General features: G+C 28.7%; 1 protein-coding gene across 3 annotated transcripts; it reads left to right on the top strand.

Annotated features, from left to right (window-relative positions):
• The first annotated feature begins 14,533 nt into the window (after positions 1–14,533).
• LOC18598701 (Peptidyl-tRNA hydrolase family protein) lies at positions 14,534–19,627 on the top strand. 3 transcript variants are annotated; one of them, XM_018122324.2, is made up of 9 exons: positions 14,534–14,687; positions 14,799–14,920; positions 15,011–15,095; positions 15,198–15,265; positions 16,404–16,454; positions 16,580–16,653; positions 17,839–17,897; positions 17,987–18,063; positions 19,209–19,627. In XM_018122324.2, the coding sequence occupies exons 2-9, from the start codon at positions 14,822–14,824 to the stop codon at positions 19,338–19,340; spliced, it is 645 nt and encodes a 214-aa protein (XP_017977813.2). In that variant the 5' UTR covers positions 14,534–14,687; positions 14,799–14,821; the 3' UTR covers positions 19,341–19,627. The 3 variants fall into 3 exon arrangements, with proteins under 3 accessions (XP_017977813.2, XP_017977816.2, XP_007028402.3); XM_018122327.2 differs by having other exon boundaries at positions 14,542–14,687; positions 14,820–14,920; XM_007028340.3 differs by having other exon boundaries at positions 14,551–14,729; positions 14,820–14,920.
• The last annotated feature ends 132 nt before the right edge of the window (positions 19,628–19,759 follow it).

Below are 19,759 nucleotides of genomic sequence, written 5' to 3'. Positions count from 1 at the left end.
AATTCCACATGATAATTGTCATGGAAATGAATGATGATTGGTAAGAAAATGAACTAATTAAGCAAGAAACTACATTTGTTGTTCAATAAAAGACTTAATGATGAGGTAAAAAGAAAAAAGAGCCTCAACATGAAAAAAGGTCAATTGTCAAAAGAAAGTGCGCCTAAGAGAAATTAAGAATTTCAACCAATGAAAAAAAGCACAAACAAAGATGATTGAAAGTTGTAGTGGAAAGGTTGGATGAAGCGAGAGAAGGTTCAAGGAACCTTAATGAATCATAAACATGAAAGCATTCTATCATTTCAATTATGCATACATGCATAGCCATGCACATGATCATTTTCAAAACAAGAATCAAAATTAATGCATGTTCCAAGCTTCAAAAGTGAAAATTCACCCAACCTAAAGTGTTAAGGTTGTAAAACTTTGATGGAAGGATTTGAGTCTTTCATTTTCATAAAACAACCAATGAAGAAAGGATTTAAGCCTAATTAAGTTGGCACATGAGATTCGAAGCCAAATTTAGTTGACACCAATATGAGTTTAAAAATGATGTTAATCCAATTAAGTTAGCATTAGAGATTTTTAAATCGAACTTGTTTTGAGATAGGTCGAACCTAGATTAAATTTAGGAATTTCAAGTTTTAAATCGAACCTGTTTTAACATAGTCAAGCCTAGGTCAAGTCTAGGAATTTCAATTTTTAAATTGAACCTATTTTGATATAGGTTGAGCCTAAGTCAAGTTTAGGAATTTCAATTTTTAAATCGAACTTGTTTTGATACAAGTCTAGCCTAGGTCAAGTTTAGGAATTTCAATTTTTAAATCAAACTTGTTTTGATTTAGGTAGAGCCTAAGTCAAGTCTAGGAATTTCAATTTTAAATTGAACCTGTTTTGATATAAGTCGAATCTAGATCAAGTCTAAAAATTTCAATTTTAAATTGAACCTACTTTGAGATAGGTCGAACCTAAATTCAATCTAGGAATTCTAAGATTTTTTAAATTGATCCTGTTCTGATATAGGTCAAGCTTAGGTCAAGTTTAGAAATTTTAATTTTTAAATCGAACCAGTTTTGATATAGGTCAAACCTAGATTAAGTCTAAAAATTTCAATTTTTACGTTGAGCCTATTTGATATAGGTCGAACCTAGATTAAGTTTAGGAATTTCAATTTTTAAATCAAACATGTTTTGATATGGGTCGAACTTAGATCAAGTCTAGAAATATTAATTTTTAAGTTGGACTTATTTTGAGATAGGACGAACGTAGATTCAGTCTAGGAATTCTAAGATTTTTTAAATTGAACCTGTTTTGAGATAAGTCAAATCTAAATTAAGTTTAGGAACTTCAATTGCTTAAATCAAACTTACTTTAAGATAGGTCGAATACGATGTCTACGTCTTTGCATTATTCCTAATTCTCAAGAATATGCAAAGAAAGGCAATTGTAGGCACCTATTTTTCTTTCTTAAATAAAAAATAATAATAAATAATAAATAAAATGAATAAATCACAATGAAAAAAAAATTGAGAAGCATGGCTTCCATAGTCAACACTTCAAGAAACACGCTTGCACAGAGCATTCAATGCCCCTTGAGGAGTAGAATTTGGGCCACCTCCATAGATTTTCTTTGACTTGAAGGCCTTTATCTGTGATATCATGCTCAGAAGAAGCATAATTTCACCTTCTGATTGTCCAAAAATTTAGACAATCGAGTTCTTAAAAACCCTCAAAATTTTAGATTTCAAAGAAGGCCAGATTGAAAGAAAAACTAGAGAGGCTAGATTTCAACAAAAAAATCCTCATTTTCTAAAGAAAAAAATCTAGCAACCAACCTAAAAAAAAAAAATTCTTAGCAACCAAGAACCCAAAACAAAAACCCTAAAAACAATTCTTATTTTCTGAAAACCTAGAACCAAAAAAAAAAAAAGATCCTACTCTCTATCAGCAGAAATTTCTAGCCACAATAAAAAACTAAACACAAAAACAAAAACCAAAGAAAAGCAAAAACAATCGGAAAAAAAAAAAAAAGAAAACAAGGAGGACAACTGAGGGAAGGTTTTAGGGTTTGGCATTCTTTATTTTTTATTTTTGATCGGAAGGGAAAGAATAAGTTTTGGGGGAGAAAAAGGAGGTTTTTTCTAGGCGACGGTAGAGATATGGCTTAGGGGAGAGAGGGAAATGAGAGGTTTTAGGGTTTGGTTTTAGAGCGAAGGTGGAGGAATCGTACCTAGAGAGAGAAAAAATAAGAAAAAAAATGGGAAAGAGGGCTTTTATATTTACGAAAATATTGTCTTTACTTGTAAACGACTACCTCGATGATGAGATTTATTCGTTAAACTTGCGAATGTGAGTTTTTTGAGTAATTCTCTAGGTGAGAGAATATTTTCGGATCCCACCCATATGACAGGCAGATTCAAGAAATATCCTCAATAAAAGTTTTTTGTTTGGCATTATCCGGATTTTATGCTATGCATTTCATAATTGTATCACGTACACTTCACACTCGTAAAATCGAATAAAATGTTTAATTTGCTAATAAAATAAAGAATAAAGTAAATAAATAATAATTAAGAAAACATAAGAATAAAATCAATGGTTTAGGCTATAATAGCATAACATATAATTAAATGGTACCGTTCATGGAACGGGCATCACGAGGGTGCTAATCCTTCCCTATGTGTAACCGTACTCTTGAACCTAACTCTAAAAATTCACAGATCAGTTTATTTTCTTTAAATACACCTAAAATCAATTTAACACTCTGTCAAATAGAACAAATTTAATAGATGGTCAATCACACCTAGATAAAAAAGATTGATGGCAACTCCCTAAATTTTTCATTTCTAGCGGTCAGGTTCTGGACCCGCACGTTACGTACACTTTTTTGTAGCTTTTAGCTAGATACACTTAATGTGACTTATCTAATCACACTGCCTTTAATTTTTCTTAACAAGAGCAGCACTGCAAAACAAACAAGTAATACCCAACAAACAATTTATGGCAATTTTTTGTAACATTAATGTGCATATATTCAAACACTTCATTTGTCTATAAGCTTGAAATATGTTATTCTATTTTTTGTGAACATTACTTACTACTTTGGTAGTTTAAACCATTTTGTACTCATATTCCAACTTTTTATTTAACTTCTATAACTATTAATATAAAAAGTTCTTTACATCACTTCAAATAGTTCTCACAATTAGTACTCATAAAATAACATTTTTTTGAAGCAATGCACAGGTAACACACTAGTTTCAAAGTGTAAAAATCTCCACATAAAATAACCTAGTGATCTCAAGTCTAAGGATCACTAACATGACTAACATATGAGAATATTTTCATAAATACTTGAATGATATACTAAATGAAATTCTCATGATGGGTCATGTTCAATGAACTTTTTCTTGTAACAAGCATCCATTTGTTAATTCCAAATATCCCAATACTTTAATCTATGTAATCGATTGTTTACTTCACAAGTAAGAAACATAACATATGTTAGTCTCATGGTTTAGGAATAATACCCTATCATATTCCTTATAAGATAAAGTCTTTGGAGTAAATATGCTTTGCATAGTAAAATGTGTTATAATTATGAAATCCTCACTGCATTAAAGCATTACTCCTAAATAGTTCCTATTTGTTGCTTTATCAAGACAAGACATTGTTTCCTCATATTCAATAAGCTCATCTTCTCTGAGTAGTAAATTCTTAGTTCACAAAAAATCTCATTCCTCTAAATCTTTATGTATCTTACTTGATATTTGGAGTTTTACTATAAGTTTTTGACTGAGCATTTGATGCACTACTCATATGCTTAAGTTCCATAGGATTTTGATTTTATATCTCTTAAACCTGTCAAGCATTACATTACTCCTACTATTTTTTCCTAGCAAGAACTCTTTCTTCTAAAAAATAGCATGTTTTAAGACAAAGAATCTTTACTTTTGTGCAGGGTGATATCTAATAGACATTTGAGGATATGCCACAAATTTTATGCATATAAACTATGCAATCCCAAACCATTAAAGTGTGACAAAATCATTTTTTGTATCTATCATATCCTAAATGACATTTTGTCAACTTAATTTGCTTGGAACCATATTTAGGAGTATTATAACAATTTTTAAGAAATCAATATTTGTTCGTCATTGATAGATTGTCTATCAATAAATAACTTTAATATTAAGCATATTCAATTCCAACTTATGAGATATATACAATTTTCAAATATAATTTAGAGAATAACAATCATTGTTCTAAATTCTAAATTGAAAACTTCATAAAACATCAACATGTAAATAAAGTTTCAAAATAACTAGTATGAAAACAACCTCATGGTTCCCGAAACAAAATAGCCCAATTCTTAAAGAATATGGTCCCTGCAAGCTCATGCACCAACCTTTACAAGTTATGCGATTTGAATGAGGATATCATTTTTGCTATCTACTATTCCTTAGCCTTTGTAATTTATCATATAAATGGGAGCTATGTTAGGTATCTCATACCTACAATAGATGTCATATGCTTAATCATTAATTTTACTTTAAGTTGAGGATTTAGTAATCTTCTTTTCCTTCAAGGTAGGTAAATTAACTATATGGTTTCTTTTCCAATGGCCCTTTTAACTGTAATAATGGCAAACATTTTTCCTTTTATCCTTCTCAATATCGCCAATAGGTTTTTTGGCCTTGGCAATATATCTTTTGCTTTTTTCCCTTTTTTTTCCTTATTGGCTTCTTCTTTGATTTGAAAGATGAATGGACCAATGACACACTATTTTCTTTCTTGATGGATTTGTTAGTTGTGTATTGCACATTCAACAATTTGGGCAACATAGCTTACAATCTATTCATATGAAAGTTCATCACAAATTGTGAAATGTTGTTTGGTAAAGACTATAAAACTAAGTCAACACAAAGTTCATGGTTCATGACAAAATCTAGACACCTTAGCTTTTCAATATAGCCTAGCATCTTCAAGCAATGAGCACTAATAGAACTACCTTTTACCATTTTACTGCAAAATAAATCTTTTGATGTCTCATACCTTTCAATATGACTTTGCTTATCAAACAATTCTTTTAAGAGCAAAATCGTAGTTTGAGCATCCATGTTTTCATGATGTTTCTGTTATTCAAGGGTCATGCTAGCAAGCATGACATATGTTTCTTGATCATCATCATCTTTCTGAGTTTGATAGGCGTCCCAAGCTTCATCGCGAGTGTCCTTAGAAAGGACTAAAGAATAACATTTTCAAAGACATACGATTTCTTTTCGTGCTCGAGAACTATTCTCACATTGCAATACCAATCCAAAAAGTTCAATTTTATGAGCATATTAGCATCTATTATGCTATGAAGTAATAAGTTGTTACTCATTTTTTACAAGCTAAATTTCAAAGATTGAATGTATATAAATATTAAGCATTTGCACAATACTAAGACAAGGCAATAATCTTATTAGTTACTCCCACTATTTTACTCAAAATAATATCCCATACTATTAAATCAAGAAATTCCTAATTCTTAGTGGGATAAGATCCCATTTAATATACCACAACCTTGAGTGACTTAACAAATATGATATACAATGTGATGCCTAGATTTGTTAGGTGACAACCCCTTGTCAAAACATATCCTATATGTTTCATCTAACGCTTGCCTCTAACATTATATGATTATGAGTGACTCATTCTATTCATATAAGTTAGTTAAGTAAGACCAACTATCATAGCATAAACATATTCTTGTTAAAGTCGACCTTGAGTGACTTAACAAACTAACGATAAAAGAACTTTGATTTTTGCAATGAACATGGAAGGTAGCTAATCCATGTTTGCAACGTGTACTTAATATAATTTATGAGGGATTTAAGTATGTATATTGATTTACTGGTGTTAGACTTGAACTACATCGTGTTTTGATTTGACAAAAATCACATGTCTTCTTGAACTTAATGTCAAGCATTAAAATTGTCTCAATTACATTTTTAGTCCCCTAAGGTTAAAAAATTGTTTGAAAAGCCATGCATCTTTATAAAACATCTTACAAGCTTTCAAACAATGCATTTTCAGTTAAGAAATCAAGAGCAAACATGCCTTGAAATGTTTATTTGAATATAAGTACAAGGCAATGAGAAAGTAGCTGGAGAGAAGCACCAAAAGGCTAAGGAAACCTCAAGATACAAGTCAAGAATCCATTCTAATGAAGCTCAAGTCAATCTAAAGGCTGAAAGAATGCAAAACTTGAAGATTATGAAGTTATAGTCAACCTTAAAGTGTTTATAGTTGACCCTACTTTAGAAAGATTAAGAAAATCAAGTTTTGAATAGACATGGTCGACCCTAGACCAAGAATAGTTGACCCTTATGAGTCAAAAGTAAAAAAAAAAAAAAAAAGGTCAACTTTACACAACTATAATTGACTATAAAGAAAGTATAGTTGACCCTAGCAAGTCAAAGGTAAAAAAAAGTCAAGATCACACAGCCATAGTCAATCCTGAGTGAGTGGTAGTCGACTATAGAAGGCTAGAATTGCAAAACACACATTCTCAAGAAATGGATCAACTAGAGAAAGCTTATACTCGACTATGGAAGCCTTTATTGAGAAATTTGAAGAACATAATCAACTTTAGGAGCATTGTAGTTAACCATCAAGCTTCAGCAACTACCAGATTTGATTTAAACTTGTGTCTAACGGCTTAAAATCTTACCTCAGCTATAAATAGATTCATTTGAGCCCTTTTGAAGTAGAGAAGACCTAAACCAAAGCTTCAAACCCTAGAAAGACTACCCATAAGCTTATCTTCACTCTCTAGCATTTTTTTATTCCATCAAGCTTTCAAAGTCAAATCTTTGCTCTACTCATGCTGCAATTTCTTCTCTCACTACACTCAAGCTAAAATCTTTAGCATCCAACCTTTGTGAGGCAAATCCTTGCTATTATTCCTTTGTACACACATCTTGTAAAGGTCCTAGCTTAACCTTGAAAAGCTATTTTGTAAGGGTATTGCTTCCCATTTAAAAAGTAAGAATCTTTTGTGGATTGTGTGGGTTATCACTTGATCCCATAAAAAGCCGTTGTAAAGGTTATCGCTTAATCTTGTGAAAAAGTAAGAATCTCTTTATGGATTGTGTAAAGGTTATTACTTCCCAATAAAAAGCAAGTATCCTTGATAGTGGATTGAAATTCCTTGATTACCAAAGGAGTAGATGTAGGCATCGAAAAAGCCAAACCACTATAAATTGTTTGTGTCTTTTTTTGGTTTTCACATTATTATTTATTGTTTATTCTTGACTTAGGAAAATAAATTTATATTGATTTATTGTTTTTCTTTTAGGAAAATATTTTTCCTTTACCTTTCATAGCTAGCATTTATTTCAAGAAAAATATTTTACTTTGATTCATTATTTTCATACTTAGTGATTTATTGTTGGAAATTTGTTTTTGGTGTTAAAAAACATTTTTGAATGAAAAAGGTTTGATTTTGATAAATAGATTTTTTAAAGAAATTTTTATAAATACTAATTCACCCCCTCTTAGTATATTGTTATTGAGACTTCTACACTAACAATTAGGTTTTAACATATTCATATTATTGGTTTCATCATCATGCATGCATAACATTTAAAAATTGCATAAAATAAGTCTATTAAATGCATATACTATTGAATGATTGTGAACTTTTATCTAAATTAGTTTTCTCGAGCCATCAAAAGAAAACTAGTTGGTCATATCTTAGGTAATTGCATTCATAGGTTTTCATAAACCTTGGTCATAACTCCCTTGGTTTCTCCATTTTGCCTTCGTCTTCTATCTTTGGGATTTACATAAAATTATATCCTAATCTAATCTTTTATAAACTATATAACTTTTACATAATTTAGAAAAAAAAATTTGAATTACATTTGAGAGGAGTAAGATGAGAAGAGAATTTTAGAAACTTGTAAAATATAACTATTTCAAAAATACCATAAAAAATATAACTATACATTCATTTACATCCAATAGGCCTAAGTTCATAATCATCACATATGACCATCCATACATCCATAATCAAACAATGAAATAAAACATATGTTCAATTCAAGTTATTGATCTTATATGTTTGTTTAAACTATTATTAGGCAAATAATTTGAAAATAGTGATTCAAAACCTTTAGTGCTAAAAGTTCCCTCTTCAAATTAGGTAAGTTACTAAAATCATTTTAGTAAAGTTTTATTTCTTTAAGAGATCAAGTCTTAATATCTTGGGACCATTAGCATGTTTGGTTGGGGAATGAAATAGTCATTCCACCTATTCTTAATCTTTCTTTAATATGTTATTTGGTTGGAAGGAATGACCATTCCTTCAAATAGTCATTGAGGGAGATGGGGGAATAGCTACTACCAAGGTTTTCTTGGTATTGGCTATTTCAAGATGTAAGGAATAAAGTAAAAAATTTAGTGAACAAAAATGGCCTTAATTAATTTTAATAAAATACAATTTATTCATTTTTTTTAATTTCTTTCTCTCTATCCAACTACCTCTCTCCTTCTCTCATTAAATTAAAATGAATTTGAAATTAAAAAGATTAAGTTTTAATTATAAATTATAAAAAGTTAATATTTTAAACTTAAAAATTAAATTAAAATTTTAATAATAAAATATCTTACAAATAAAGAATAAAATAAAATAATAAAATTAATGTTTTTATTATAAATTATTAACATTTTAAATGAAATATAGATTATTAATATTTTGTAAATTAAAATAAATAATCATATAAACATTTAAATAACAATGTTATTAGTATTTTTAATAAAATATTAAAATAATAAATATTTTTAATTTAAAAATTAAAAATTATAATAAATTATATTTTTTTCATTTATCACTTATTCCTTAGTTATTTTTAAAATTATTCCTGCCAACCAAACAATAGAATAATTTATAATAATAATAATAATTTATATCCTATTTTATTCTTATGAATCAAACTACATAATAACTATTCATTTCTTATTCTATTCTTACAGAATAATTATTCCATTCTCACTTTATTTTTTTTGTGAACCAAACACACCCTATGTGTTACTTGAAGTTGTCAATTTACTACTATTTGCCGCAAATGACATTATTCCTCCATTTAAATCATTTAAGGTTTCTTTATTCTCTTATTATCACGTGGAATGAATTTTATTTCATACCCCAAAGAAAAAAAAAACTTCATTCCAAGTATAAGAAATCTTGTGTTCTAACAATTGAGTTGGTTTATTGGTTTAACACGTCAAAACTCTGTACAAAATTTAAGTTAAAACATGCTCTGTGTCATTTATTATTATTATATAAAATGAATGCAATTGAGCTACTTCAAAAAGAGATTATACATCAAGAATTAAGCACTTATAAAAAAAAAAAAAGTACTTCCTATCAAAGGTATTATCAAAAATAGAGTTCAAACCAAATACTATTGTTTTCAAGACCAGCCTTGAAACCTCTAAATTGAAATGTCAAGCATAAACGCAATTCCGCCAAATAGCATAAAAGGAATAAATGTAAAAGATTGATTTACCCTTTTATAAAAATAATCATAATTTATTATAAAAAAATTATATTCATTATAATTAAATTTTTTATTTTTATTTTATTTTAATTAATTGAAGTTTTAATAATGTTTTCATTATAATTTTTTCTTTTTTCTTTTTTTTTTGTTCTTCCTCACCAACTAATCAAGGGCGGCTCAATAATCTTAAAAGCGTAAAGCAAAATATTCAAATGAGGTCTTTTTTATTGAAGTTAAGAAAAAAAATTATTAAAATTTTATTCTTCTAGTTTTTTGAGATGCAAAATTTCTAATTAAACTTTTATAATCGAATTCTTCTAATATTTCTTTAATAATTTCTAATTCATTATTTTTATTACTTGTAAAAAATTTATCTAAGTGCTCTTTTTGAGATTGTATTAAACTTTCAATTTTTCTTTTTTAAGCTTTGAATAACCAGATTCATATTTTCGATTTGATATATTCAAATATTTATTATGAAGTATATAAAATATTTAGTTATTGTAATTATCTTATATTTTTTACATGTCTAATATAAAATCAACAATCAAAATTTCTAATTTAAATAAATCAACTATCACATAAAATAAAGACAATATGACAATATAACAATATAATACAAACTCTAACTTAAAGTAAAAAACTATGCAAAGATTAGAATAATAATACTTAATTGTTGAATGTTTATTGCAAGCCGCAAATGAGGCTCATTGCTTTATGAAAGTTATAGCATAACAAACTTTTTACGTATTTTTTGGAGGAAAATTGAAATTAAAGGATGAAAGTGTAAATGAGCAAGAAGAATTCAAAAATAGATATTATAAATTGAAAAAAAAAATTGGTTTTATATATAAGGAAAAATAGTTGTTGAAAATATTAAATACATATTACGTTAGTTGATCGGAATAACAAAAATAGGTGAGAAAAAAATAACAGGTTGAAGATCATTAAATAAATATTACCATTAGTTGATTAGAAATAGAAGAAATAGTTGAGAATTAATAGTATTGTAAGAATTGGAAAGTGATAAACAAAATGGAGATATATTAGGCATATAATTTGAGAAATGAGAGAATGTCATTTTATTAATTATCTTTGACTTTTACATATTTTTAATAAAAAATGAAATAATTAGTTAAGAATTAATAGGGGTGTGACAGTGACAAAAAATAAAAATATATTAGGAATTAGAGAATAAGTAAATATTTTATTAATTATCTTAATTTTTATATATTTTTTATATAATTAATTATATTATATTATATTATAAAAAATGAGGCTTTTTCAAATTTGAAGCCTAAAGCCTTTTGCTTGAGTGGCCTTACCCAAGGACCAGCCCTACAACTAATTGATGATGGGTGAATGACGCAATCTAGTCTCCGACCAAGCAACGCTACTAATGACTAGATTTGGCTAGTGGCGCTCCATAACATCCTTGCAACAAAGAGATTGAGTTGCTTAGACTTGAGCCAATGACGCGTCATTCTATGCAATGACGGAATCAAGATTTCACGTTTAGGGAGGCGAAAACAATATCTATAAAATAGTTTAATGAAAGTAACTTAAATGAAAAAAAATTATATAAAAATTACACAAATAACTCCAATTATGTATTAAGTACAAAATAAAGATATTTTTTAATAATTATTGTATGTTGAGATTGTGCATCATTAATTGAGCTCAACTATTTTTCATAGAAATAGAGTTGAAGGCATCTATCACCGAATCAATGTCAAAGCCTCGAATGATTTTCTTTGCAATGAGAATAATCAACAATTTTTTAAGAAAATCATTTGATATTTTATTACGAGTTTTGTTCTTAATAAGTTTTATAGCAAAAAATGCACACTTTAATCTTACAGTGGAAACTAGAAGAATCAAGACAAACTGGATTAATCTGTTAACAATGAAGTAAACTTTTGATATTGCTGTCTTCATCAACACTTGACATAGCTCAAAAAGTGCGAATATATTTTTTAAAGCTTGCTTATGAAAAATGTCAAGCTTGAATAAATTCAATTGATAGCTTAAATACATTTTATCATGATTAGTACAATCATCAAGTAATATTTATTTTCAAGGTTGCAAATACTTTCAATATCAAATGATTCGAAATCATTCTAAGGGTCCAAAGATGTGCTAAGAGTGAATAAACCAAACTTACCAATTATAATGATATGAAAATTGAGTTTTGTTTCTATTTGATAAAAAGAAAAGAAAACAAAAAAGGGTGGTTGTGAGGTTTTGGGGAAGTGGGGTTTGGAAATAATTCTAGTGCAATAGGTTTTTTTTAAGTTCTAAGTCTATTAAAATTAGTTGTTGACTAATTGTTGTAGGATATCTCACCAAACAAAAAATTATTATAGAGGTAAAATTATAAAATTCCAAAAATTAAAGGTACAATATAAAAATTTTAAAATTTTTGTAGAGGCAAAATATAAAATTTCAAAAAATAAAGATATGTTTTAAAATTTTAAAATTTTTGGAGGGTGGGGGCATTACTAGCCCTTTCCCCTCTGTCTCTAATTCTATGGCTAACGGTAGTAGATCTAGTTGTTTGGCTCCTTTTACCAGTCTTTCTTAATTTAATTTGGCCATTGGAAGTTCATTTTGTCACTTTCGACAATCATAGCTTTCTGTCAATATAATTTAGTAATCTTTTTAACCATGTGGTCGAATCTAATTGTCAACTATATACTTTCTCGTATGCTTAGGACAAAGTAATTGGATAATAAAATTTAAACAATAATTTAAATTTAAATTTAAATAATAAAAAACAAATATCTCAAACATCAACTTAAATAATTAAAAATAAATACTAAAATAACAACTTAAACAACATTACAAATTTACAATAACAAGGCAACAACATTACAAGTTTAATTGTACTTAATTACATGAAGTTAAAAAAAAAAGTTAGTTTCCAAAACTATTTTAATCGTACAACTTCTTTTTAGGTATATATATCATGAGTTTATATAAACAAAAGTATATATATTATAATTAATAATTTTATAAGTTATAATTTTTTTTAATATTAACACAAAATAGAAAGTAAATATGTTTATATTTAAAGTATATATACTTAAAGTATATATATAATAATAATTATTATTATATTCTTTATAAATTAACACAATATATAAAGTATATATCTTAAAAGACATTGCAAGTTAATTAATAATAATAGTTTTATGAATTAATTTAATTACATATATAAGTTTGCCCTTAATTACATGAAATTAAAAAAAAAACTATATTCCAAAACTATAGTAAAACCTCTATAAATTAATACTTTTGGGACTATGAAAATTTATTAATTAATCAAGACATTATTTAATCAATAAATTAATAATTTATTAATTTATACATAAATTAATAAATAATTAGTTTATCAAGGTATTTTTTAATTTTTTCAAAATATTGAACTTAATACATATATTGTGTATTGTGAATTGTGATTATACGAATATTATTTAATTACTAAATTACGAATTATTATTATTTGTAACGAGCAAATTAATAAGAACGCCATGAGAAATAACAGAAAAGATGAAATTAAAGACGATAGTTCTATACTGGAACCTATCTTACACAAAGATGAAATCAAAGCAATAATCACATTGCATAATTTTTCTTACAATACGAGAACATTACGTCAGAGCTTCTTAATACACTAAGAAAAATTAGAGATAAAGTCTAAGAAGACATCAATTTTAAGAAGAAACAAGTAACATTGAAATTATATTTTATAAAAGTCTCTTAATTGAGTCATGTATATGTATAATTTTGATATATAAGGAGATTATTAAATTATATATCAAGTGAGACCTATGTGTTTTTTTCAAATGCATTATCTTATAAATTTAGCCAATTATTAATTTACCACATTGGTCCCAAGTCAGAATCGACTAAAAATATTATATAATTGAGATTATTAACTTATCGAGTATTAATTTATAGAGGTTTTATTGTATTCTAATCTCACAACTTCTCTTTAGGTATATATATTATAAGCTTATCTAAACAAAGGCATATATATTATTAATTAATGATTTTATAAGTTATAATTTTGTTAAAGTTAACACAAAATAGAAATATGTTTATATTTAAATTGTATATACTAAAAGTATATATATAATAATAGTAATTATATTTTTTTATAAATTAACACAATATATAGAGTATATATATTAAAAGACATTACAAGTTAATTAATAATTATAATTTTATAAATTAATTTAATTAATTATATGAGTTTATCCTTAATTACATGAAATTAAAAAAATAGTTAAGTTCTCACAATTGACAACTTCTCTTTAATATATATATTATAAGTTTATATAAATAACGATATATATATTATAATTATTAATTTTATAAATTATAATTTTTTAACATTAACATAAAATAAAAAATAAATATGTTTTTATTAAAAGTATACATATATATATATAATAATAATAATTATATTATTTTGTAATGTAATATAATATTCATATTATTTAAACATAATTAATAATTTAATAATTTTTTAATTTAAATATATTAATGACATCACATTAATAATTTGACAGACTATATTTCTTATCTATCCGTGAATTTCTAACAAAATGAATTGTTTGTAAAGTTTTAAATATTAATTTAATTATCTATTATATGTTATATAAATAATAATAACAAATTTATAAATAAGTATAGGTTCGGGTATCTAAGAAACTCAAAAATCAACATAATCGGATTTGAATATTGAGTATTTAAGAGATGGTATCCAACTCGATGCGGATAATGAAATTACCACTTGAATCTAGCTTAAATTTAATTATAAAATATCTTAATTTTATATAACTAGATCAGATATCCACAAGTACCCTATAATAGATACCCGTTGCCATCCATTCCCACGAAAAGAGGATACTATTTTTCGAAGTGTGATGGATTTTAGAGATTCAGAGGAGACAGGTGAAAAAACATTTTATGGTCAACAATATAATTTTTTTTTGAAAAAAAATAAAAAACTTTTGTGAAAAAATTTTTGAACTTCGCATACCGAACCTTTCTTTTTCCCTACATTTCCCAGCCAGAAATGTCTAGCCGTCGAGCCGCGTGGCAAAGGGGAAATCAGGCCTCTCCCAGGTTCCTTTCTCCCTCGCACGTTTCGTTGTTTTCCTTCGTTTGGTCTCTGCCTCATTCCAAGTCCCTCTCCCATTGTTTTTTCTCATAATTTCTTTTTCTTTTTCCTCATAGACTATTTCCATGATCAAACAGAGATGATTACTAGGCGATGCTTTTGTAGCGGTGCTCCACGGCCATGGCTGTTTTTGGGTTTAGGTAACCCTGGCGATAAATATAAAGGAACTAGACACAATGTACGGCACATTGCCAAGTTTCTCATAGTTCTTTCTTTTCTTTTTTTAGCATTTTTAACAGTATTTAACTTCCCATTTTACTTGAAGCAGGTGGGTTTCGAGATGATTGACAAATTTGCTGAAACTCAAGGGATTGAAATGAATACCCTTCACTGCAAGGCTATCTTTGGACAAGGTCTTTCATCTTCTTCAATTTCTTTTCTTTTTTTTTTTTTTTTAAAAGAATTTCTGTTTTTTTTGTGTATGTGAAATATCATTGCTCTTTGATGACTATCAGGTTTTGTGGGTGATTCAGCTGTTCTCCTTGCTAAGCCTCAAACTTACATGAACTTGAGTGGTGAATCCGTGAGCGCTTTGAACATATTATTTCTTAGTTTAGCATGTTCAAAGCATTTTCATTCCTGCGATTATTGGTTTCTTAAAATCACAATACAGAACCATATAACAATGATTAAATTTGTTTGCTACTGTTAACTTGCTTTTTTCATGTTTGATATATGAAGAAACAATCAAAAAATGCCTTCTGCACTAGCAATATTTCATAATTTATAAGACAGGGCTGGAATCGAGGATAATCATTGAACATTCTTATTTTCCATTGTTTTTAATTGAAGATTTTCAATGGCTTACTTTTGTTTGCCTATTGGTTTCTTTAATGCCTAACATTTCAGTGTCACAATCTTGATTTTTATAGAGACACAAGGCTTCTTGTTTGGTCATTTGACATGTTTAGCTTTTAACTCTGCACAACAAATTGGAAAAGTATTTGGCTTTTGCAGCCTTTCCACCTATATCCGGTTTTTGATGGATCAGTAGCCAATCCCTTTGCCATCAAGTTTTTCAATTTTTGTTTTCTAAGGAGGAGCTCTCGTATTTTGAGCTGCAACGTTCATGGCTTATTTGGTGCATCGCTGCATCATTGCACCTTTTATGTGCTTCTTTGTTTTATCATTGAGTTTTGGGGAAATTACAAATAATTCAACAAGTAAGACCTTATTTAGAAGTGTGAAATTTATTCCATTTTGTTGTAGAATAAGTGAGCAATAGAATTCTCTGATGTTACCAGTTAACAAATAATCTTCCTTAAAAGTTAAGCTGGAAAGGGCAAACAATAACAATTCATCACTTTAATAAAGTGATGTCAACTTATATGGGTTAAACATCCTGATTAAAGATTGTAATTTAAAGAGGCTTATTTATTTAAAAGAAAAAGAGTTTGTGGGGGAGGTGGAGTGGTTAATGTAGTGGGAATTGAAAAAACTCCTCCATTCCTTGTAAATCTCTATCTTTTTTGCGGAAACTTGTAAATTAGTTTGGTCAGGATCTCAGTAGATTGTTTTGTATCATTTGTTTGGAGGATAAATGTCTAATAATTTTGTGGTTAAAAAGTTATTGACTGTAGTTCGATGATACGTGTGTGAAATTTCATTAATAGACATCATACTAGCAATAACTTGTGCTCTCTTTTGCAAATTAATTGTAGACTGGACCACTTGCAGCTTACTACAAGCTACCCCTTAATCGAGTGATTGTGGTAAGTTTTCCATTCCCTGGCATTTATGTCTCTCCAAGGTTTTGATACTTCATTATGGTTTTGTTTATCACAAAAGATAATTGATAACATTTCGTAGTTGCTCGTGTAATGTTTTCCTGTTGTAGTTTCATGATGACATGGACTTACCATGTGGAGTGCTTCGTCTTCAAAACAAAGGTGGTCACGGAAGCCATAATGGGTAAGAATAGAGAATATTATGTACTTAACCCTAAGAAAACATTATATATAGAGTTGCATTGAATTTCTTGAGTCCTCTCCTTATCTCTTTACAAAATGCTTTGTCGCAGCACAAGCAATGTTTCAACCTCTACTATTTCTTTTGCTAAACATTTGCTCCCCACCTCAAGTGGTTAAGAGGAAAGGAACAATAGGGGGCAAAGACGTTGATGTCTATGGTATATATCATTAGGTGAATCATATCGAGTAAAAAAAAAAAAAACTTGTTAGTTAAAAGTGGTTCTCTCTTTGAGGTAATTAGTTCTGAGCCTAGGCCTCAGCCATCAGTCTGTTCTTTGCCCTAGTTAGCATTGGTCTTGAGGTTTTCAACATTCTTCTCCACAACCATAGCGTAGCTAGACAGTAACAGGCTGCAAGATAGTGAAGTTCTGCCCTGTTCTCAGTCTCCAATACCTAGTATGTCAATACTGTTTAAGCCATTTCTTTAATTGCTGAATTGGTTACTGCTGACGTTTTTGTGCTGCTGGACCTAAAGTAGTGGTGCAAAATCAGTATGTTGCTTTTTGAATGAAATGATGCTTGTCATTTCCTCAACATGGTTCAAACATGTGTTTGTGCAGATAGATGTCTATAGCCACTGCTGGTGCATGTGCATGCTTCTTTGATTTTGTTGTTTATTAAAATCTTTGTAATATGAGTCTTTAAGATCTGTGTCTAATATTCACTGTAATGATCTTGATTCAAAGTTTGTTGTTGAATCTAACCGTTCTAGTTTTGCAACTAGTTTATTAACTGCAAGGCATCATTCATTTTAGCATCAAAAGGTGTGCTTGTTTGGTATTAGTTGTAACGGTAAGGTTTCAAATGTCAAGCAAATCAATGTGACTTAACACCCTTATATCAACAAAATATTCTTGGATATTGGATTGATATGTAATGAATATGAACGATTTTTTGAAAAGTTATGTCATGTTCAATTAAAGAAAAATAAAGGAGGAGAAAGAGGAGTAAATTTCTGAATGTATTAGCCACTATATTGGTATATGTCCATGTTCTCTTAGTTTGCAAGATGTGGGCTATTCTTGTATATTTATTTATGTATTTGTGGTGTGTTTTGTTTTTCTTTATTTTAGAAATGCTTTTCTTTTGCTTGTGGAAACTAGCTCAGTATTGATTATTTTACTAGGTTGAAGAGTGTAATCTATCATTTTCGTGGGAACAGAGAGTTTGCACAGCTACGAATTGGTTAGTTTGAAATCCAATATTACTTGATCTAGTTCATCTCTGCTCTATTTCTTCATTGAATAGTTTAATTGTCATGATTTGTTTGTTAGGTATTGGTAGGCCGCCTGGTCAAATGGATCCTAAGGCATTTTTGCTGCAAAAGTTTAATGCATCAGCTCGAGAACGAGTAAGATTTAATACAGTGCTTGATCATGCTTGACTATAATTAACTTATTTTTAAGGTGTTCACATCTTGTTCTGAAAAAGTTTTATTATAATACCTGATTTTGCACTTAAACTTTATAAAAAAAAATATAATTAATCCCACCTACTTTTATTGCTTTTTTAGTAAAGGCTATGTGCTCTAAATTTAGTGCAGTCAAGCCATGGGGGTTACAGGATTTGGAATATTCCCTTAAAAATTTGTTTTAGTTGGCAAAATAATCAGTTAAATATGCTGAATAAAGTTAATATGCGCAAGAGGTAATTCATTTAAAAAACATCTTTTTTTCAGTTCTTCTATTTTTCTTTTTGTACTTCCTTGCTTTTCTTTTTCCTTGTCACCAGTGAGCTCACCACTGCCAGACTTTGCTAACTGGCCAGCTCTCCCTTGCCAATGCTTTATTTGGCGGCGGCTTGGCCAAATATGTTCAAATTGAGGCCATTTGGCTGGTCTGCTCTGGATTGAATGCAGCGCCAGCCAGCTTAATCCGGTCTGTTGGGGCCATTTTTGGCCCCAGCAGGTCGATTCTGGATCTAATCTGGTGAAAATAAAGGTTTATTCCAAAAATTATGAACTCAAGGACAATAGTCCTATACATTGAAAATTCTTGGTATAAATTTGCAGGAAAAGTATTTCCTTATAATTGAAACAAGTATTTTGAGTTAAATATGTATCTGCAATGCGAACTGATATTCCAGAGCTTTTTTTTCCATTCAAAGTGTGAGAATATAATTTTGATACTGATGAAGGAAAAGGGTTCTAGCATTGTGATGTGTCACCCTGTTGATGTGAAGTATGCCTTCTTTATTGACATGTAGATTAGGGGAAGAAACCATTTAGACGTATGCACACAAAGATTCTCATATATAGGTTTACATGATCCTTGGTGTGTATCTCCTTTTGCATATGCATCCTTGCTTTGTAACATATTTTGGGTTTGAATCGTTCCGCCTGTTATTCGTTGATCCCTTGGTCTTTAATTTGATTCCTAGTTTTCCAAAGGCATTGCTTTTAGGATAAAGACATTGTTTAAAACTTAAATGGATTAAGCTTAATACTAATTTGGAGTGTCATTTTCATTGTGTACTTTGCCTTTGTTTTTGGACAAGATTGATACTGCTTTGCAAGAGGGAGTTGATGCACTGAAGCTTCTTTTATCAAAAGGGTTTACAGAAAGTGCAAGACGCTTCAACGCGGAACAAAAGTATAAGCATATAAGATTGCAAACGATGCCAACTTGAGTAACATTGGTATTATTGTCAGCTTTTGGGATCATCTGTACAAGCATGTCTTACATTATGATGGGAACGTGGTAGATCGTGAGACAGTTTTGTGAATCACCTATTTTTCTTTGCTTTGAAAGTGAAGTTTGGGGCATATTCTTGTTTTGATCACAAAGCTGGCAATGTAAATAAAATTTAATGTAGGAAAATGTTGGACCTTTTAGTAGCAACGTTGAATGTCTTAGAAGTGAATGTAAAAATGCAATAAATATGAAAGCTAAAATGTAAATATCGCTTTCTCTAAATTCTCTTATGTTTTGTTGATTAGGGTCTAAATCATTTACGAGTCTTTACATTGAGAGCCAACACTTGCTAAGGAACCATTGCTAGGCGAAGTGTTAAACACTGAGATTATATTTTGGAATAAGTTTTTGCGT

Source organism: Theobroma cacao, chromosome 5 (assembly GCF_053813885.1).
Source record: "Theobroma cacao isolate CCN51 chromosome 5, ASM5381388v1, whole genome shotgun sequence".
Lineage (NCBI taxonomy): Eukaryota > Viridiplantae > Streptophyta > Magnoliopsida > Malvales > Malvaceae > Theobroma > Theobroma cacao.
The sequence above is the reverse complement of the archived record's forward strand: the minus strand, read 5'-3'. Positions and strand labels throughout refer to the sequence as shown.